Source organism: Rhinolophus ferrumequinum, chromosome 16, assembly GCF_004115265.2.
Source record: "Rhinolophus ferrumequinum isolate MPI-CBG mRhiFer1 chromosome 16, mRhiFer1_v1.p, whole genome shotgun sequence".
Lineage (NCBI taxonomy): Eukaryota > Metazoa > Chordata > Mammalia > Chiroptera > Rhinolophidae > Rhinolophus > Rhinolophus ferrumequinum.
In genome coordinates, this window is record NC_046299.1 from 15,524,213 (window position 1) to 15,546,068 (window position 21,856).

At 41.2% G+C, this 21,856-nt stretch overlaps 1 protein-coding gene across 6 annotated transcripts in view; it reads left to right on the forward strand.

The window, feature by feature from the left end:
• GPAM (glycerol-3-phosphate acyltransferase, mitochondrial) overlaps positions 1-21,003 on the forward strand; it is a 61,434-nt gene extending 40,431 nt beyond the window's left edge. For all 6 annotated transcript variants that reach the window (XM_033130247.1, XM_033130246.1, XM_033130244.1 and 3 more), the window contains 13 exons: positions 2,484-2,583; positions 2,878-3,090; positions 5,062-5,175; positions 6,599-6,684; positions 7,735-7,850; positions 9,816-9,886; positions 10,646-10,910; positions 11,488-11,630; positions 12,783-12,860; positions 13,502-13,642; positions 15,015-15,204; positions 16,441-16,499; positions 17,182-21,003. In XM_033130247.1, the coding sequence (XP_032986138.1) occupies positions 2,484-2,583; positions 2,878-3,090; positions 5,062-5,175; positions 6,599-6,684; positions 7,735-7,850; positions 9,816-9,886; positions 10,646-10,910; positions 11,488-11,630; positions 12,783-12,860; positions 13,502-13,642; positions 15,015-15,204; positions 16,441-16,499; positions 17,182-17,298 (1,693 nt within the window). In that variant the 3' untranslated portion in view covers positions 17,299-21,003. The remainder of the gene's footprint in view (positions 1-2,483; positions 2,584-2,877; positions 3,091-5,061; positions 5,176-6,598; positions 6,685-7,734; positions 7,851-9,815; positions 9,887-10,645; positions 10,911-11,487; positions 11,631-12,782; positions 12,861-13,501; positions 13,643-15,014; positions 15,205-16,440; positions 16,500-17,181) is intronic.
• The last annotated feature ends 853 nt before the right edge of the window (positions 21,004-21,856 follow it).

The window sequence follows — 21,856 nt, forward strand, 5'->3', positions numbered from 1 at the left end:
CTTTTATATAAGAGTAATGCATGTTCCTTGTGGAAAATTTGAAAAGTACACAAAAGCATTAAGACTATCACCATAATTTCTGTATCTTATACGGGATACTTGGTGAACTGTGACTACCTCAACTGTATGGGCAATACTTACCAAATGGATAAAAGGCAGTTAGAAAGACAAGATAGCAAATTACTGTGTCAGGCTTGGCAGTCGGGAGGTGGGCGCGGGGCAATAGGGTAGAAAGATAAGTGCAGAGAACCTTATGCTTGTTCACTTTGATCTCCTAATTTAGAAGAGCTAGAAACCTGTAACAATTACAGTACAACTAGGAGGTGTGCATTTTAGAGGTTTTCAGGAGAATGCACTGCATGCCATGCAAAGGCAATAGTATGTGAAAAGACAGATTAGAAAGCATGGTGTGGTCGGGAAACAGCAGACGATTCAGTAGGGTTAGACTGTCGGATGCACTGGGAAGGGCTCGAGGCTGGAGGTGGTGACTGCAGAGGTAGTGAGAGCTCGGTCACCACACTCCCTAAGCCAAGACTTCAGAATGCGTCCTGTACTTGAGGAATGACATGGTCAGATTTGCATTTGGAAAAGTCATTCTGGAGGAGAGGGAGTTAAAACAATTCCGGCTCCATTGCAGTAGTTCAGCCAAAAGATAATGAAGGCTTAGATTAAAAGCATAGTCGTGCTCTTGGAAGAGGAGAGCATAGATTGGAAAAGTGTATTGTAAGTTGGATTTACAAGGCCAAACGGTAGCCCAGGTGTGGGGCTCAACAGAGGGGGAGAGGCGGAGAGGAAGGAGGAAGACTCCGGTGTTTACCACCAGGAACTGGGTAGATCACCAGTGGGGAATTGGGGAGGACTACGTTTAGTCGGTTGGGGAAATTGCAGTTTCAAACTTCAAAGCATAAAGCACCTCTAAGGTCAGCTCAGTAGTAGCGTAAGAGGAGGATAAATTTAGAGTGACTGGAAGGGCAGAGGCTGGCAGGCTGTGCAGGTAGCAGCTCACAAAGGTGCAGTCACTACCTTTGCGTGCTGTGAAGTCTGAGCCTCAGCCTCACAGTCCCAGGAGCTGCTTTCTCAACGCTTGGCGCACAGTCCTTTGGCTAACCAGTCTCCTGTAAATGACTGAAGAGAAGCCATTCATTCATGCAGTCAGCTGATGCTTACCCAGCTCTGCTGTAGACTAGAGTGACCTTGCCTTCAAATAGCTCATAATCTACTGGGGAATATAGACAAACAGTGTGCTATTACCCTCTAGGGAAGGTGCGCTTTTTCAGGGGTGAGAATACCTTTGTTTACTCTTCTGGCTACCTCTTCCCACTATCACAGAACCTGGGGAGCTGAATTAGAAAGTCGTCAGAAAGCTGATGGTAGGCATAGACTTAGAGCAAAGCATGGGCTCTAGAGAAGCCTCTTTTGTAATCAGAAAAACTCATGTACTCATCGCCTCTACGTTCTCACTTGGACCTGTTGGAAGTGCTTGATAAACATTGATCCTATCTCATAATGCAACTGTCCTTTTCATGAATCCATGCCAGCCGTTGCTTAGCTTTCCCATTCCTTCAGAAATGACAGACTGTAGACAACCAGGCCTGTTTATTTGCAGCTTTTTTTTTGGTTACATGCCAGTCTACACATTCACAAACCACTTTTCAGGGTGGGTTACTTTTGTGGGTGGTTCGTCTCATTCTTTATGAACATATTCCGCAGAGTTTTACTCTCAAACTGTAATATTAAGCTCTGGGGACATCTTAACTGTTGCCTCTTTATACTGACGATAGAAGCTACCAAAAATATATATTGCTTATATTTATATTAATATCACTCTGTTTGAAAAGAATAGGAGGAGACTCTGAGTTTGGAAAGGGTGACTTAAGTATTAGAAAATTTCAAGTTCATATCAAAATCCATCAATGTTGTAGAAAGAGCCCTGGGGTTGTGAAAAGAATTGTTTTATCCCTATGTGTAGGCACCTGCAGCAAATGCTTGTTTCATGTTTTGGACAGATAGTTATGCTTGGTTTCAGTCTGATAAGATTATCCTTGTCTCACAGAGACACTCTCTGAGCAATACTTATTTGAGAAAATTTCTCCAAAGGAGCTTTTGTAACATCACATCATTTTGCAGTAAATGTGCACTAGGCAAATTTCGGGATGTCTAACCATCAATGTCTTGAGACCCTGGAAAGGGTTTTAAATCTGTAGCATCGCCTTTGCAGGGAAATATATCATGCAGACTGCTTTTGGAATAGATGTAATAGAACTTCAGAATATGAGGTGCTGCTGTAACAGCTCATGAATAATGTAAATGAGCGAAACGTCAATAATATGGAAAATGGGAAAATGTCCACATTCTCACTGTCAGCAGCTCTAACAGCACTTGTGGTTTGTATTCACAGGGCAAATGTTTTGAAGTGACTTGGCATTTGAGTATGCTTTTTACACTTGTCTTTATAACTGATTAATGCATTCCTGAATTTATAGTACCCTGATCCATAAGCTCGGAGGCTTTTTCATACGACGGAGGCTGGACGAAACGCCAGACGGACGGAAGGACATCCTCTACCGAGCTCTGCTCCATGGGGTGTGTGCTGTCTCTAATTATCCTTAGAGCCCTGGTGGCACTTATCACTGTAGAAGGACAAAGAGGTTTTTAAAACACTGTTGTCTGAGTAATTATTTGAGTGATCATTGCTTGGGTATGGGTTTGATGACAATTTTTTGTCATCCCCCAAATATAGCTGTCTTGTTATGATTTAGGTAAAATACTTTGTCAGTAGTGAAGTTACAGGCTTGGGGGCTTTTTTAAAAAATTTGCTGAGCTTTTTCTAAGTTGGGTGCTCTTGAATTGATGTTTTACTTTCTCCTTGTATCCCAGCATATAGTTGAACTACTTCGACAGCAGCAGTTCTTGGAGATTTTTCTGGAGGGCACACGCTCCAGGAGTGGGAAAACCTCCTGCGCTCGGGCGGGACTTCTGTCGGTTGTGGTCGATACTCTGTCTACCAACACCATCCCAGACATCTTGATCATACCTGTGGGAATCTCCTATGACCGTATCATCGAAGGTCACTACAATGGCGAACAGCTGGTAAGAGGACCCCGCCCGAAGGTCTGCTTCACTTTCAAGTCTTTTGCTTCTAGATAAGTGATTTGGGAATTAATTAGGAATACATATTTATTTTTACTTGTTTGTTTTTTTCTTTTTCAATTACAGTTGACATTGGATATTATTTTATATTAATTTCAGGTGTACAGCATAGTGGTTAGACATTTATATAATTTACCCCCGGTAAGTCTAGTACCCAACTGGGCCCATACATTGTTATTGCAATATTGTGGACTATATAGAGAGGGATATTTTTTGTACTCCCTAATTTTAAAGCGTTGTAGGAAACATGGTAGGGTGAGTAGCTGTCATCTCCTATGTCCGCCTGATTGGTAGTGCTCATGGGTGCTTCCCTGCACCTGGAGGAAGTGACATGATTAGATTTATCAGTGTCGGCCTTGGCCATAGGATTGGGAAATGAAAAAACCCTTGGCACTGAATTGCCATCCGTACTGTGGGGCGAGGGTGGTTGTGTGGTTTGTTCTCCCCAGGGCTTACTGTTTATGTGCAGATTTTAAGTTAAGCCTGAAGAATTGGGGGGAACATGTTGACAAAGCATATAAATTAATTTGAGAAGTGGCAGTAATATCTTTTGTAAGCTCTTTATTGAAGTAAGTATAATAGTTATAGAAGAATGCACATCTCATAGGCATGTAGTTTGAATTACACACGTCACCAGCGTCCAGATCGAGGAACCATATAATCATGACCCTAGGAACCTACCTTGTGCCGCTCTCATCGTGGTGTACCCTTTCTCTCCACTTCTGACAGAACAGAGTAGTTTTGCCTATTTTTCAACTCTGCATAAATGGAATTATGTCGTGTGTGGTCCTTTTGCTTCTGGTTTCCTTTGCTCAGTTAGGTGTCTGTGAGATTCACCCATGTTGTTGCATTTAGTTAGAATTTGTTCATTCTCACAGCTGCATAGTATTCCAATATATGAAGATACCACAATTTATTCTAATGTGGAGAAACAGTTTGGTTTCTAGTTCTTGACTATGATCATTCAGGTATATTTCTGTTAATGACCAAATGTACTCATTCTGTTGGATATACCTAAGAGTGTAATTGTTGGGTCAGCTTCAGTAAATACTGACAGTTTTCCAAAATGCTTTTACTGACTTACAATTTCTACCAGTATTGTAAGATTTCCAGAGGAATTCATTTTTGTTCTTATTTAGTGTGGAAGTCTTGGATGAATTACTCGCTTTAAGCCTCCTGCCCAAAACACATCAGAAGCTCAAGGACACTTGATAACTAGAAACTTTAAAAATTAAGTGACAGTCTGGATTCTTACCTGTATGTCCCTTAGGAGACTCCTCCTTGTGTTGTATGTGTCTGCCCTAAAGGTGTGCCCAACTTGCCCTGATTGTCACTGTCAGATGTGAGGCTTGTGTCCATTATATGGCCATTGTCATGCCTTATGTATGTCACATATTCAGTCAATGCTTACTAAATGAATAATCAGCTTAAAGGCCACTGTGGGGCTGGATTGGACATTCAATTGCCTAATGTTAGATATTTGGACTCTGGTGATCATTGGACCCCAGGTAAGTGGCCTCTTTGACATCTTATTTTTATCCAAGAACTGCAGACCAGTTTTTCAGCCTGTTATGGCATGTTTATTCTTCATTAGTTTACATTTGTATTTTTGTGAATGATGTAAACAGGGTACTAAGTGAATTAGTGTTGAAGGTTCTGTTTTTCATTGACCAAATTATCTCTCCCGAAGACATGATTACATCTGTTAGAATCTTTGAAAGCTAAACGTTGTCTGACAGGTCCATGAATATTTACTTTCCTTCTTCACTGATCATTGTCTTTTTCAATGCAAACCTCTAGTTTCCATAACAACCAAAAACTAACAAAAAAACTTTATTCTTTGGATAACAAAATATTTTCATGTGTCAGCTTTATTTCTTACGATGTTATTCTTTCAAAATTGTAATTTAGGGAAAACCTAAGAAGAATGAGAGTCTTTGGAGCGTAGCTAGAGGCGTTATCAGGATGTTACGAAAAAACTATGGGTGTGTCAGAGTGGACTTTGCACAACCATTTTCCTTAAAGGTGAGTGTCTGTTGGAATGAAGCTGTATTAAAGTGTTGGTGTAGCTCAGTGTCGGAAGATCTGGGCTCCAGTTCTGTCTCTGTCTCCTCCTCTCCATGTGACTATGGCCTCAGTTTCCTCTCTCGTAAAATGAGGACTATGTCAAGAATGGCATTTCCTGGATTTGTCCTACCGAAGTATGCCTGTTGAAAAAGGACAATAGATGTCTAACTTTGGGAGAAAGCAGGTTCAACATTTATTGTTATTTTTTAGTTCATGAGATTTTTTCATGTTGCTTTATCCTATATATTGGTATTTTATCTTACGTATTAAAATTGCCTTTAGAGGAGTTTTTTCCAAACATGACCCCTAAGAGCTGGGTAAAATTGACAACCTAGGGAGGGAGAGGTCGGCCCCTGGAAAAGCTGGCAGAGAGTGCTTGAGCATGCTTCCCAAAGTCATGGCAGTTCAGGGTACAGTGTTAGGTGCCCGGAAGGTGTGGGGATCTGGGAGAATATGTCAGGTGGGAGGTTGGGGCAGGAAGTGGGACAGTGGGAGAGGCAGGGCTTTGGTGTACTGTAAGGGGCGGGGCCTGCGGGGAGTGGAAGAATTAAATAAAACTGGGCGTACCCTAAACAGAAAAAAAAAAAATGACAACCTAGCCTGCTCTGGCCTACTGAGTGGAATCCAGGACCCACATATTCCAATAGCCAGTGACATCCTCCTGGAGAAGCCTGGGACTAGTGGGTCCCTGAGGTCTTGGCAGTTTTAAATCCTTAAGATTTTCGAATTGGTAAAGGAGAAAAGGAAGGATGGACAAGGGCGTCAGGAACCTAGGGATACTGAATAGAGGTCCTGCTTCTCCTTCTGTTCCATTTCTTGGTTTTACTTTAAAAGATTCTAACTGCTGTGCTAGATGCTTTCTGGTCATAAGTGCTTTCAACTTTTAAGAACCTTGTCATTTCTTTCTTAAAAAAAAAACAACAAAAAATACCCTCAAAATATTGGACAGCTTCTCTATCTTGTTATGGTTTGCTGTTGGATTGAGATTCTTTTGAATACTATGTGGCCCTCAGGTTGTCAGATTTCCTTTTTAAAAGCATGGTGATGTCAATTATCACTAATAATAATATTGGGAATGTCAAATAATTTCGTGAAGGTGTGACAGAAGTTAAATATTTTTCTTAATTTTTACATGATTTTGCTTAAGCATCGTTCTGTTCTTTGCATTTTCAGTTCTTAGATTTCATGCCTGACAACATTCTATGAGTCATTGCAGACTTCTGAAGCTAGACTAGGTATACGAAGCACTTCTCATGCTCTGTAGCCTGGCTCATTTTATAAAACAACTCCCTTTTCACTTTTTGAAGATCAAGTATATTTTATATATGTTTATGTAAATGAGACAATAGGAGTAAATGATTGTTTTCTGTTTTTTTTCTAGGAATATTTAGAAAGTCAAAGTCAGAAGCCTGTGTCTGCTCCCCTTTCTTTGGAGCAAGCACTGTTACCAGCTATACTTCCTTCACGGTAAGATCTGTGGAACTTTCTTATACTAGCTAAACGACCGAATATCTATTGTTTCGTATATTGCATAGATAAATAGGTTCACTTTAAGAAGAACGTGCATGTTCTTGTTTTCACTTTCTCACACGAGTAACTTTTCTCTTGGTCTTGAAGTGATGTGTTTTCATAGTTTCGGAGGTTTTTGATTATTTGAATTATAAATTCTCTTTGATTTTGTGAATCATTTAGTTCTTATTTGATTTATGCTTTTGAATGTTTGAACTGAATTATTCTTGATAGTAGCTTAGGTTATGCATGTTGTACATAAATGTAATGTATAATAGAGTTTTTCTGTGTGAATTGTTCAGAATTCAAATTGTAACTTAGCAAATTGAATAATAAGTCATTCTTTAATGGGTTCAAGTGTCATATTTTCATGACTGGATTAAAATGAGGTATCTTGCTTTATGCATGTTTTTTGGCCAGTGGGTTTTGGAAGTGATGTACCAACAGGCTATTTAGTTATAACTAAATAACACATTTTCACATTTTGGCCAGGAGAGTGTATTAAACATAATAAAGTGTATTATGGAGGAAAACAACCAATAGAAATAATCTATTTATGGTTTAAATTTAGAATATGTAGTAATATAAAGTATCTAATACATTTATACCTTAGGCCCATATACCATGTTTCCCCGAAAATAAGACCTAGCTGGTCCATCAGCTCTAATGCGTCTTTTGGAGCAAAAATTAATATAAGACCGGGTCTTATATTATATAATATTAGACCTGGTATTATATTATATTATACCCAGTATTATATTATATTATACCCAGTATATTACATTATATTATATTATATTATATTATATTTTATATTACATTATATCATATTATATTATACATGGTCTTATATTAAAATAAGTCTGGGTCTTATACTAATTTTTGCTCCAAAAGATGCATTAGAGCTGATGGTCTGGCTAGGTCTTATTTTCAAGGAAACATGGTAGTTTGCTTTGTAAAAGAGTGGGGTTGTAGAAGTCTAATTTAAAAAAAACACAAACTTTTCAGACCCAATGATGCTGCTGATGGAGGTACAGACACGTCCGCTAATGAGTCCACAAATGTAACAGATGAGTCCTTCCGAAGAAGACTGATTGCAAATCTGGCTGAGCACATTCTCTTCAGTAAGTAGAACAGCAAACTTTCTAGCCTCACAATTCAGGTTTGGCATGGTGTCATGCCAACCATACAGGTTTTGGAATCTGCTCTAGTCCAGCCCCTCTTCTGGTTCTATCATATTACCTGATACACAGGTGGTGATAAGTCAGTTTTTAGCAAGAAGGTGAGGCTGTGGGGGTCTGAGGTAATTGAGGAAAACAGTTCACTCAGTGCCCGACAATCAGTAGATGCTCATGTGGTAGTTCTTACTCTTTGAAAAAAATAGTTTTGCTCAAGTGATTTGTTGCCTCTTTTGCTCATGAATTTGTTTCCTTGAACTAACTTACAGTACAGCATTTAGGTTTATAGTTGCATGTTCCTTTTCCCTCTGACGCCATGATTATTTTTACTCAGCAGATGCTGAAAGGCTATTATATGTAAAGCTTTGTTTTAGCTGTGGGCAGTACATATTAGCTAATGGTTCTGCACTAGAGCTTATGCTCTTCTCAGGGATAATGGTAGGGATACATAATCTCAGTGGGCGTGACCCAGAGCCGAGTGAGTTGAGGGCAGCGTTAGCCTTCCTTCAGTTCCAGAAAGCAGTGTTGTGTTGTTGTGGAGGCCCCTTCATCATGCCATGGCAGCAGCGGAGTCCCTCGGTGCACAGCCTGCTGAGATCACCTCGCCATTTCCTGTGCCCCATCCCCAGTCAGGTCTCAGCACTTCCTGCTGACACTGTTGTGGAGTTTCCTCACCTCTTCTCACTCCTTCCACTCCAGCTGCGTCTACTCCTGCTTTCCTCTGGGCCAGAACATTCTTTCTTCAGCACATCTGATTGTGTCTCTTGTTCATGCTTCACTTCTGGATGCTAAAAATAATACATCCTTGATGTTGAAAAGTTGGAAAATAAAGATAAAACCCACTAACCAACTAACCAGGAGTGTTGCTGTCTAGTCTTAAAAATAATTTTTACAGTTTTATATCATGCTGTTTTCCATTGGTAACACAAATATTTATTCACATTTTTAAAAGACTCTATACATTTTCTTTTTAGTGACTACATATATGGCACTGGGTACTGTTTTGTTTTTTAAACACTGGAGACAACATCAATTGTGAATGAAGTATTCATGAATTCACTATCATCTCAGAAAACTCACATGGTGCCTTTATTCCAGATTATTTCATAGATGTTCTCATGTTTTATTTATGTGATTATAATTTTCTACAAATTCAGAGTACTGGGTTATGGACTATAGTCATTCTCAAATGTATTTCTGTCCCCTTCCTTTTTACATCTGACCTACCTCTGGGCCAAGTTGAAAAGAGGAAATAAAAATATATTGAGTACCATTACTAGGGGTCCTGTGGCAGGCTAATGCATTTCATTTTCACACAGCCCAATAAAACTACCATAGGCGGTATTCTCATTTTACCAGTGAGGAAGCTGCGGCTTGGGAATTTAAGTAATTTCCTCCAAGTCATGAAATTAGTCCATGCAGAAGTTAGATTTTGAGCCCAGATTTTCTGACTTGGAATCCACTCCTTCCTACCCTCTGCGGCTTTGTTTTAACTTGGGGAATAGCTGTGGGAGGAGCATAGAATGTGCAGCTACAGTACACTGCACCCAGGAACAAGTGAAGAAACACAGTGGGACACCCTATAGAGCGTGTAGAACAGGCTTAGACTGTAGGTCTTGGTTGTTCCAGAAAGGTGTCTCTTGGTCATTCAGTAACTAAACTCCATTGGCCCGGATTGAAGGTGGACCTACCGTAGAATGAATTCTGTTATATGATGAATAGTGATCGCTAATGAGGTTCCACTGGCCCAGAACGTGGTACAGTGTTGTGACTTCCCTTTGGTAAATCACAGTTATGTGAAACGTAGAGGACTTTTATAGTTTTAAGTACTCCTATTTAAGATTTAGGTACTTTAAAAGTTTCAACTATATTTTCAAAATGTACAACTAAAGCTTTGTGTTTGTCTTTCAGCTGCTAGTAAATCCTGTGCCATTATGTCAACACACATCGTGGCCTGCCTGCTTCTCTACAGACACAGGCAGGTATGTCTGCAGTGTCTCCTGGAGTTAAATAGTAAGCATGAAAATGCTTTGTCAGCTGGTTCGATACTTACTCACTGAGATATTTGGCCCACTCCTGGCCAGTACTGTGAGATAAACAGTAATATAAGCTAAACACTCTGAGCACAGGAGCTTACAAACCTGATGGAAGAAGATATCTGTGTGAAAAAAAAATACCTTAGAGACCTTATTGAGTAATACAGTTAACATAAATAAGGCGTATTTCATTGACATGCAGTATGTATTCTGATAGCTCATGGTTCCTAAGCTATTAGACTTGTGTTTAGGACCACATTCCACTTTCCCACAATGCACTTGTCTAAGTGCTATGATGGGAGACGCCAAGTCTGTCTCACTCACAGCCATATTCTCAACACCAAACAGTGCCAGTAAATATTTGTCAGATAAGTATTATATGAGAGAAATTCTTGCTAAAAATAAATGCTTCTTAGTTTAAGATGATGGCTTCTTCCCTTTGTGATCTTACATGCTCATATCACGTGTTAAAGCTAGAGTCTTCTCTGGATGTGGAATATCAGTATCTTGACATTCCTGGGGGACCAGCCTTTTAACCATTTTTTTTCACTTTCTCTGCATTAGCGTTCTGCCCCTTTTTCTTTATGTGCTGACAGGGAGCTGCAGGAAAGCCAGGGGAAAACAAAAATAAGTCCTTGGACTGGCCTCTGGGCCTTTGGGAAGTAAGTTTTCCATTGTCACAAGACCATTTCTGTCTTTCTCTAGGGAATTGATCTCTCCACATTGGTGGAGGACTTCTTTGTGATGAAGGAGGAAGTCCTGGCTCGCGATTTTGACCTGGGTTTCTCTGGAAATTCAGAAGATGTAGTCATGCATGCCATACAGCTGCTGGGAAATTGCGTCACAATCACCCACACCAGCAGGAATGACGAGTTTTTTATTACTCCCAGCACAACTGTCCCATCAGTCTTTGAACTTAACTTTTACAGCAACGGGGTGCTCCATGTTTTTATCATGGAGGCCATCATAGGTATGTTGGGCCCTGAAATATTTCCATAGAAAATAAAGGGGCCTTAAACATATAGTGGTGTCTACTTCAGTTTGGATGACAGGCCATTGTTTAAGGGAATGTGTTGCTACATTTTTAGTTTTCAAGTAGGAATATAATCTGCTGTATCATTATTTAAAGCTTATTTTTACAACAGTAATTCAACAAGTAGTTACTGAATTACTGTACGCACAGTATTATACTTATGACTAAGGAGGAAGGTGAACTGTGTTGCTATCCAGGAGCTGAAAATCTAAGTGAGACGAGGTGTACACATGGCAGTGAAGTGCGTGGAGGGGGCTCATTTGTGATCAAGAGGGAACAGAGGAGAAGGAGCAGAGGGCATTGGAGCCCCTGAGGAAGGTGTTTGATGGAGCTGGGATCACATGGCCTCATGAAAAGTGAATGCTGAGGGGTTCACTTAAATTCTCCAGTGAATGCACATAATTATTTTTGTTGTATTAACAATCTGTTAAGGTAACCCAAGTTATCTGAGCCAGTGGATGTTTTTATTGGAGTTCTGAGGCTCCCAACTTCATTGGTGCTTTTATTTTCTCAGCCTGCAGCCTTTATGCAGTTCTGAACAAGAGGGGTGCTGGGGGGCCTGCCGGCGTGTCCCCCAGCTTGATCAGCCAGGAGCAGCTGGTGCGAAAGGCTGCTAGCCTGTGCTATCTACTCTCCAACGAAGGTACCATCTCTCTCGTAAGTAACAACTCTTTGGTGTTGCCTGTTCTCTTTTTCTTGAACATTGTTAGGAAAACAAACCACCTTTGTTTTTCTCTTAGAGAGTTTTTGGTCCATTGTTGAAGCTTTACATTCTGCTCCTGGGTCTCAGTGACCCCCAAACCAATATGTTGCTTACTCTCTGGGTTTGCTCTCAGAGTCACTGCTCCAGTGAACCCTTCATGCAACTAAGAGGTGTGCTAGGACAGATTGCTCAATGTTCTTCGTGAGTCAGATCCAAGGTTATGGAACTCTTATTGCACATAAAGCACTGGGTCAGAAGTTTGTAAATAATTGAGACGCCCACTCATGGATGATAGAACCACAGAAGATAAGGGTCAGAGATGGTCTTAAAAATCATCTGCTCAACCTTTCTCACTTTATAAACAGGGAAACTAAGGTCCAGCAGTACTAATGAGCATTTATGTTATATTCAAGTATTTGTGGACATTTATAATGAGGCATATAAATCAGTAGAAACATGTTTTAGTCTCAAAATCATCAGTGAATCAAATTCATATTTAAAGTCTAGTATTCTCTTCCACTTACATGACTGTGTCCCAGGACATTTATGAGCACATGTTTTGTGAGCACAGCCCTCCTCCGTGGAGCTCTTTGCAGATGGCATGTTGGTGGCTCTGTTGGGGAATCTGTTTTGCATGAATCTTGGGGTTCAGAGTGGGAGGGGATAGGGTAGATAAGGCTCCCAGATTGCCTTTTTCCTTTTCCTGGGTCTTTATTGAGTTATTTGAATATTGTGTTTCCTCATTCACCACTTTTATGTACAATATTTACTATACATTAGCTTTTGCGGAGAAATTGTCTTATAGAGAGAAAGAAACAGGTTGTGGGGCCTGATAGGCAGCCCTTCCGAGGCCTTGCTCCACTGAGGGAATGACTGAGCTCAGGAGCCCCCTTGCAGGTGGTTCTGCCAGTCAGGTGAACAAGGTCTCTTCTATGGCTGTGCCCATGACTATGCATACTGATCAAGAGGGTGGGCCCTGGAAATTGCAGGAGTGAGGTGGGTGATATTATGGAGGTATTTGGTAGCTACCGTGTACCGTGTTTTCTGTTTGTTAAAAAAGAAGTGTAGGATAGTGATATTGACTTTTAAATGTCTTGTCTTTTCAGCCCTGCCAGACATTTTACCAAATTTGCCACGAAACTGTAGGAAGGTTTATCCAGTATGGCATTCTCATAGTGGCAGAGGTAAGAGGAATAGATCTCCTTTATTTGCCTTTGTTTAGTTTCTTGCTCTTCATTTCCTTTTGTTTTCTGCCAATTGTTTTAACCAATAATTACATTTGATATATAGTTAAGTCCAAATGAAGAGAAGAGAAAAAGCAGAGTGGGGAGAGTAAACATCTTTTGGGATTGTTTAATATTCAGGTTCCTTTCGTGTAACAGGTGTCCTCTGAGACATAGCTGGACTTAATTCCATGGCATCCAGAAGTAGGCCTTCTAAGATGAGATGTTTTACCTCTCCGTGTGCTTGTAGCTTGCACACATGCACTTCTCACTTTAGAGGTTTTGTTTTAAATTTGGTAGATTTTGGTATAGAGGGTGTGGCCTGGGAAAGCAGATATCAACTTAGGGGAGTTGAGGGAAGATATTTTTATTTGCTGTGTCTGGTAGCTCTTCTCCTCGCACCCTTTTCTTTCCTTTTTTCCTTCCCTGCTGTCTCCTGAGTGATTTTGGGTTTAGAAAAGGAAGTGGATTGACATTGTAAATGGCTAGACAGAGAAGAGTGGGGCAGGGAAGGAAAGAAAACGGCCCTGGCTGGGGTCCAGCTGGCAGGTGTTCGTGCGCCTGTGCATGTTTGTTTACTGTTCGTCATCTCCTTGGCATAGCAAGATGATCAGGAAGATGTTAGTCCTGGTCTTGCTGAGCAGCAGTGGGACAAGAAGCTTCCTGAACCTTTGTCTTGGAGAAGTGATGAAGAAGATGAAGACAGTGATTTTGGTGAGGAGCAGCGAGATTGCTACCTGAAGGTACTGTGGTGAAGAATTCCGGTGGCCGTTAACAGTGACGCGTGGAGGTTTATGTTGCCACAGAGATGAGGTTAACGAGCCTCTGCTAAGCCGGTTCTTGGTGACGTAGTCATAGCTGAGCAGCCACACACCAGCTGGGGGGCTCTCTACCTCGTGAGTAAAGACACACTGTCTGAGCTGAATTAGCGCCTTAAACTGTAGGCTGAGTGTCAATGAATGGCACAGGAAATGAGTCTGAGGCTTGAGGAAGGAGAGTGTTCTGGGTGGCACCTTGTGTGACCCTCATCAGAAGGCACAGCTACGAGCCTGTGTGCCCACACCTGCACTCACGCCTACATGGGCAGTATTTTTGTTCAGTCATCACCAAAGCAAGGCAGTAGCACACGAGCTATGGCAGAGAAATTAATATTGAGCTGTCATTGTTCTGGTGGCTCTTTTTGAGTCGTCCTCAGTCTCGCCATCCCTCCCCAAATTTCATACATTGAGAATTCTTTGCCTTCAATTACAACAAATCCTAGCACAGGGGAAAATTGGGGTTTTTAAAAGTTCGAATGTCCCTGATTTAGAAAAATCAGTTTTGTCTAATTTGTAATTTTACAAGTTAGTAATAATGACCCATCTTTTCTGAATGCCCTAAGTGGATTACTTTCTCTGCAGTGGGATAACACGCCTAGTTTACACAGACACACACAGACACACACACACACACAGAGTCAGGAGGTATAGCTTCTGGAGATTCCAAATGACATTTTGAAGTTTTTCTATCTTGGGTCTTACTGGTTCCGAGATGGGGCAGTGATCTTCCTTCCCCTGTCCACAGGGGCTGATCTGAATATGTATGTTTTGAGTGGGTACAGTGAGACCCCTGCCACAAAGCACTCCATCACTCCCACCATCACTCCCTACTCTGCCGGACTGTGGGCGGAAGGACATGTGGGGTGGCAGGAAGTGGGGACTGGGAAGGGCTGAGATGATTGGTGCTCTTGCCATGTGACTTTTTTGCACACTTGAGTGCTTTGAGCCAGCCTTCAAACCGTGGAAGGTCTAACCTCGGGACCAGCTATTTTCAGTGATGACAACATGTCCTAATTATGCCATTCTAGTACGACAGTTTCTTCTGGGCAGCTGCGCGATGAACACAAACCTCAAATACTGTACAAGTCAGTGATTACAGTAAAGAATGCATTTTGAAACCAGCAGTCGTTTTCAGCAGAGATCCCGTGCACACAGAGCCGTAGGCGGCTCCTGTGTAGTGACAGTCAGTGGGAGGCCATCTTCTCAAGCTGCTGTTCTCCCGAGGAAGCTCCTCTGTCAGCACTTTGTTTCTTCTGGCCCTTCTCCGTGACTTTGCCTCCCGCTCTTGCTCTCCCAGGTGAGCCAATCCAAGGAGCACCAGCAGTTCATCACCTTCTTGCAGAGGCTCCTGGGCCCTTTGCTGGAGGCCTATAGCTCTGCTGCTGTCTTCATTCACAACTTCAGTGGCCCTGTTCCGGAGCCGGAATACCTGCAGAAGCTGCACAAATACCTGCTAAGCAGGACAGAAAGAAGTGTTGCAGTGTATGGTATGTAATGTCACTAGTTGGCTTCTTTGAAAAGCTATGACTCTTTCGGTTACAGGAATCTGCTAATTGTAGAAAATCGGGGGGGGGGGGGGAGAAAATTGCAAAATTATCCTGACCACCTCTCACTCTATAGATTCCTACTATTACCTGTGTGCGTATGTTACATAAATTGAGTGATACCGCTAAATACTCTTATATTTAGCTTTTTCCATTTACCATGATTTGTGAGAATCATGGGCGTTGTATGTAGTTGTTTGTTTATCCTTGCTGCTTGGTAGTCATCCATTGTATAAATATTTACCACATTTTATTTATTTGTCCTGCTATTGATGGATACTTGGGTTGTTTGCAGTTCAGAGCTCCTATGAATAGTGCTGCTATGAACACTGAATATGTCTTTGGGTGAACACATGTACTCGTCATGTTGGGTGTACACCTATTAGAGAATTGCCCAGTCACAGGGCACGGTATATGCGGCTTTGGTAGGCACTGCCAAGTGGCTCCTAAGTGGTCCATTTCCACCTGCAGCGTCAGTTTCAGTCCCTCCACGTCCTGGCTGGCACTTGGTGTTATCTGTTCTTTACGCGTAAGAGTGTGATTGGGGCGGGAGTAGCATTTTATACAGTTATGGTTTAGGTCTGAAACTACTTTGAATCAATAATTTTGACATACGTAAGGGATCTAGAGATGACCTCCCTCTAGAGATATACACAGATCTGCTCTAGATCGACGCTGAAAGGTAACGTCATCTCACTCTATAAATGAGGAAACTGTCCCAGGTCACACAGCTAGTTATTGGACAAACCTGGGCTTAGAACTCTTCTTTTCTGGCCTCTAGACTTGTGCTCTTTCTGGTTCCACTGCTGTAGAAATCTTGTGTGCTTCACTCTGTGGTTTAAAAGAATTTTTACACACGCTTTCATTTGATTCTCACGAAAACCCTTCAAGATGGATGTTTTAAGTATTCCACCCCCTCTTTCCCCCCAACCCTCTTTCTATCTCTCTCCTTATCCTTTTCTTCTTCTCTCCCTTTTGTTTCTTTTTTCATAAAAGATAACAAAGTAGGTTTAAAGAAACAGCAAATCATTTCACACCTCACGGGTCATCAGAAATGGAGCTCGACCCCAGTCTGCTGACGTGCTCTAATTCTCTTCTCAGTGTCCACACTCCCTTACTGGGGATATTGGGGCTTTGCTGGGTCTAAATACTTGACAGGGTCTTATTCTTTCTCTGCAGCTGAGAGTGCCACATACTGTCTTGTGAAGAATGCTGTGAAAGTGTTTAAGGATATTGGGGTAAGTGTCCACTACCTGTGGTATAAACATTCACTTCTGTTCTCTTTCTGTTTAGATCTAGTCACCTGAGCCACCTGTGTGTTGGGGTGGACCCTGAGAGAAGCAGTTTCTGCTGGATTAATCGTGAACAAATTTCTGGGGGTGGGTGGGGCATGTTGAAGGTGAGGCCCATCTGAATAGATTTACTTGAATGTTCCAGAATTTTCCTGGTATTCATCTTCATTCCAAAACTGTTTATATATAATAGGTGTCAATGTGTTTCAAGTTGCTGCTGCAGTTTGGCAGGGATGTTAATTATGCCATATGATTTTTAGTTATTTTCTTGTGTTTTTACTGATACTGTTAGAAGTATCCTCAGGTACCCTTTACTTTCATGTAGCATGTGGGACATGACTTCCATGGAGGTACTGGTGGTCTTTGTATGGGACTATTTGTAACTTTATACTAACATAAATTTTAATGTGTAGTATACTGGTTGAACTCCACCCTGAGAAAGCCCACACCTGCACCCATAACTTCTCCACGCTGCACTCAGACACCCACATGGAGGTGTACTTAAAGCCACGCTATCGTTTTATATGCCTTACTGCTTCTTGGGGTCTAGGACACAGGTCAGGGTTGGTGACAGAAATGTCCTTTTCTTTCTGGTTTGTGTTTAATTTAATCTAAACTTTCTCTCTAGGTTTTCAAAGAGACCAAACAAAAGCGAGTGTCTGTTTTAGAGCTCAGCAGCACTTTCCTACCTCAGTGCAACCGGCAAAAACTCCTAGAATATATTCTGAGTTTTGTGGTGCTGTAGGTGATGTGTGGCACCTCTGGCAAGTGAAGGGCACGGGACGGGTCCCTCGGGGGCCATCCTCGGGCTCGAGAGTTGAAGGTGCCATTGTGTGGTCAGGCCAGACCTGTCCTGATGTGACCTCCTGGAAGACAAGTGCCTTCTCCCCTCCATGGATCTGTGATCATCCCAACTCTGAGATGACACAGCAGCCTACAGAGAACCCTGTGGGGGGACCTCAGCCTCCGTTTGCAATGCCTAATCAATAGATTACAAAATGAAATCTCAAAAAATTATTTTCGAGTTTATTAAAAATTTACCTTTTAAGTATAACTGTTAAGGACTAATTACTGTGAAGGACACAGAAATGTCATTAGTTGTATTCCAGAACTGAATCTTGTATAGTGTACTTAGTGCAGTCGGGGAATTCATTGGTATGTTTTCTGATTAACAGTTAATGCTTCCTTTAAAAATAATTGAGTCATCCATTTGCTGTGTTTTTTATTTTTTATTTTTTTTCCAGTTTTATCTTTGTCAATAGTAGCTAACTTTTAAATGGGAACACCTTTCATCCCAAAGTGCTTTACAAAAGAATGGGCTGGTGCATCACAGCCAGGTATCACTGTGCTGTCCTTTCAAGTCAGACTTAGAAAGCGTGTTAAGCGCTACATGAAAACACAACATTAGTTTAGGTCAGGAATAGAGATAATGGGATCAAACAGCTAACACCAGGAATTAAATTTGGCTGGCAGAACTCAAGCTAAACTTGGCCAGAAAACCGACTTTGAAACAGTTTGCTCATACAAAAAAGTGCCATTGAGTTTTAAATGACCAGCAAGTACTTAAAAACAACTTCTGTTTTATGTCTGTACCTCTCCCCCCCCCCTTGTATGGTACCTGCCTCTCACAGGTACAGCCGTTTCTTGGAGATTCTCCAACCAAATAGCCACTGTCCTAGCTTGGTTCGCTTGGCCTTAGACTGTTAGCAGAAAGTGCTCTGGCTGCAGGCTTCTGACCCCAGGATGTCATGTACTGCGTCCAGGTTGTGCACTGCACCTAGTCCAGGTGACTGGTACCCACTTGAGTTGTGCAGTGTACAACCTGTGCAATGCCTGGGGTGGCCCTACTGACTGGTAAATGGTCGGAGGCGTGGATATTTAGCTTTGAGGGAAAAACATGGTTCTTTACAAATTTCATGGGTATTATGCCTAAACCCTGATGCTATGTAGCAGCAGATAATTATGAAAACTTGTCTGTCCATAAGGGTAGGTGCCTTTCTGTGAGCAGGGAGCATACGTGTTAGTCAATTGTGATCATTGTGATTTCTTACAGATCATGCAATAGTAAAACATTTTTCTAACAGCTCATTGTTCCTTCTCTCCATGATCTTATGGAATGAGGGATTTTTCCTGATGAATATTGCAATAGTCCTTGAATTTAATATAAAAGTACTGAGAATTAAGTATGTACTTTCATAAGCTTGGATTTCAAACACTAGTAGTATCTCATGAATACCGTGTGTGTTCGGAGAGGGAAGGCTGCTGATTGATGTTTCACGTTGGATGAAACGTCTCGTTGGAAACTCAGAGCAGTGATGCCGTGCGGTCGTGATGTCCCACTCCTCCTGTTCCCCATTGAAAATACGTTCTTTCTTCCTAGGAACTCGCACCATTAAGCCGTTGTCTGTGTTGGAGTGGCTCTGAGGTTGAGTGGGACCCTCACCTTGGAGCGGTCCTTTTTACTAACTCGGGTGGAAGAACTTTGCTTCTTCTGGCTGCAGCTCTGTGTTTGGGAGGCTCATTTTTCCCCTTGTTGTTCCTTATCTAGGCCAGCAAGCATTTCACTAGTCTCTTTTGTGCATCCTCTAAATGAAAGATCAAGGATTACTCCAGCTCTGTGTAATGATCTGGAACGTCAAGGTCGAGCTGACGTCCTAGTGGGTACTGCCGCCTGGCTCACAACTTCTGCTTTGCCAGCCTGAGCAGGGAGCAGTGGCTGCGCTGGCTTTATTTTCCTTTCCGTTGGTTTGTTTTCTAGAAATCTAATCAGATGCTTTGAGGAATGCAATGTATGGTTCACGAGCTCTCTCGCCACGTAACTCACTGTGAGAATAAATATGCATGCTTTTTGTAATTAACTGGTGCTTTGAAAACCTTTTCTAAGGAAGAAAAATCTGAACCAAAGTTATGCTCATCCAGACAAGCTGACTCTTGAGTTCATTCTAACACAACTCTTTCTTTAGTGCCTCGTTGCTGAAAACAACATTCGTCATCACAATAAAGCTTCCAGATAGCACTGTTTTGCTTAAAGATTTGTTCTCATTGTTTTCCAAAAGCGAATGGCTTCCATGTAAGATTAAACAACCTAGGTGCTTGTAAATAATTTATTACAGTTTACTCTATTGCATTTCTCTAAAACTGAGGTGCATGCCCTCCAGGGAAAGACTGTGAGTCAAGTTAAAAAAACAAACAAAAAACCCAATAATAAGCAATATGAAACTGCACTCTTTCCAAATGAGAATCTCTGAAGTAATTCAGAAGAGGGAAAGGGATTTTTGCTCTTTTAAATTTTAAGAAAAAGGGAAAAAAGACCTAGTGTGAAATGTGTAGAACTAGTAATGGAGAAAGTACTATGAGTTTTCCTTCTCAGCTCTATGAAGTCTCTTGAAGTCATGGGCGTGAGTGGAGAAAATACTTGGGGGATTGCAATGAATGTAAGCTCAGAGGCAGGATTTCCAGTCACTCGAAGGGGAAACGCATTTCCCAGAGTTCTCCATGTAATCGGAGTGCTCTGTGAGATGTTCATAGTTGTTTTGTAGGAAAAGTGTTGCTGGCGAAGTAAATTTGGATGTGGATCCTCTTTCCTAGAAACTCACAGTGCACTTTAGGTCAATAAGGATTCAGTACTAAGGCCGTTTAACCCAGCATTTCCAAACATGCGACCTGGGGACCTTTTCCCCTTTGGGACATCTATGAACCTTTCATAGTAGTATCCCATAAAGTACATTTTGGGAAACACTAGGTAGTTCTTTAAGGGGACAAAACAATAACAGATGGCACTGAGGCAGAATTTGTATGCATTTTGTACAATCATGTTATATTCAATGGATGTATATTTTCTCCCCAGGAGACATTAAGCACAGAAAACTGTAATATAGGTGGTCAGAGCTCTTTCCATTGATGGAAAGATCAGCTGTCGACGATCCTGGGTTTTTCACTGAAAGTAGCAAAATTAACACAAAGATTAACTGGGGTAAATAATTAAGATTTTTAATTCCAATCGAGAAGAAAAAGTTTGCACAGTTGAATGTAGATTTTTATCCACAGATAGTTCTAGTGTTTAGAAATGACAGGACTGATCATTGAAGATTGTAAGACTTAATTGGGATGTAAGTCTGTTTTTTAAAACACTTTTTTTTGGAAACTTGAGACTTGGCATTTGGCATTTTAGTTTAATACAAACTAATGATTGCATTTGAAAGAGACTTGTGATTTGATTTCTAAACACCTAAAGCTCTGAAATGTCTTGATGGAAGGTGTTAAACTATTTGCCCGTTGTACAAAGAAACATTAAATTGTTGTAAGAAGAATTAGTATAAAGTACTGTGAAATAACAGTGTGTGATTTTGTGAGTGACACTTATTTGGAAACATTGATTGATTTTCATGCCTGTTAATGTATTGTAAGAAGCACAGAAATGTAGTTTTGTTTTAATAAACCAAAAAATGAATATGTTTTTGATGTCTTGCATTTGTAGTTAAAAGTTCCCTGCATAATTCATTATACAAATAATTGTGCGTGCTTGACTTCCCATAGAACATTATTAAAATGCATATAAGAAATAGTCTTACATAAATTTATGAACCTGCAGTGCATGATTTTATTATTGACTCAGAGCTCTTCAAATTTGCTCAAGCATTTGGAGATGTAGATATCTCTATCTTAGCTATTGTTCTTCTTAGTAAATAGTAACATTAGTCATATTCTTTGGGCCCCTTCAAACTTGGAGCTTCTGTCATATTTTTATATATTTAAGTTTATAAAAGTATGTACTGAAGTGTTGGGTTTTTCCTACTAGTTCATAATAATTGCTCAAAAGATTTATGAATCTTACTTTGTTGAGAAGTAAGACAAGTATATGATGAGAGCACTATTTTCTGTGTCCTTCAAAAGCGTCCCAATGCAGCTTTCTCGCAAGGACGTGCTCTCTGGAAAGGGTGGTGAACACGTGCCCGGCGATGCCCTCCGTGCCCTTTGTGTGCACGAACTGGCTGTGAAGCCGGCACCCAAGACCGTCCCCTCGGTTCCCTGCTCTAACCCCTCTGATCTCCTCGGGGATGTTGTTGCCATGACCGTGCCATTCGTCCTTTCTTTTGCTTGAGCAGCTCTCTTGCTGCCCCCACACGTGAGCTGACCTCACCACAGCAAAATTCAAACTTTTATAGACACTCACTCTCTTTAAGTGGGTATTGATTTTGAAGCCTAATCTCTTACTGCTCAGTCCTGTACTCCCTAATTTTAGTCCTATTCATTCCCTTTTTTAACACTTGCAGTCTGTCTTCTACATGTATATCTCGTAAAAT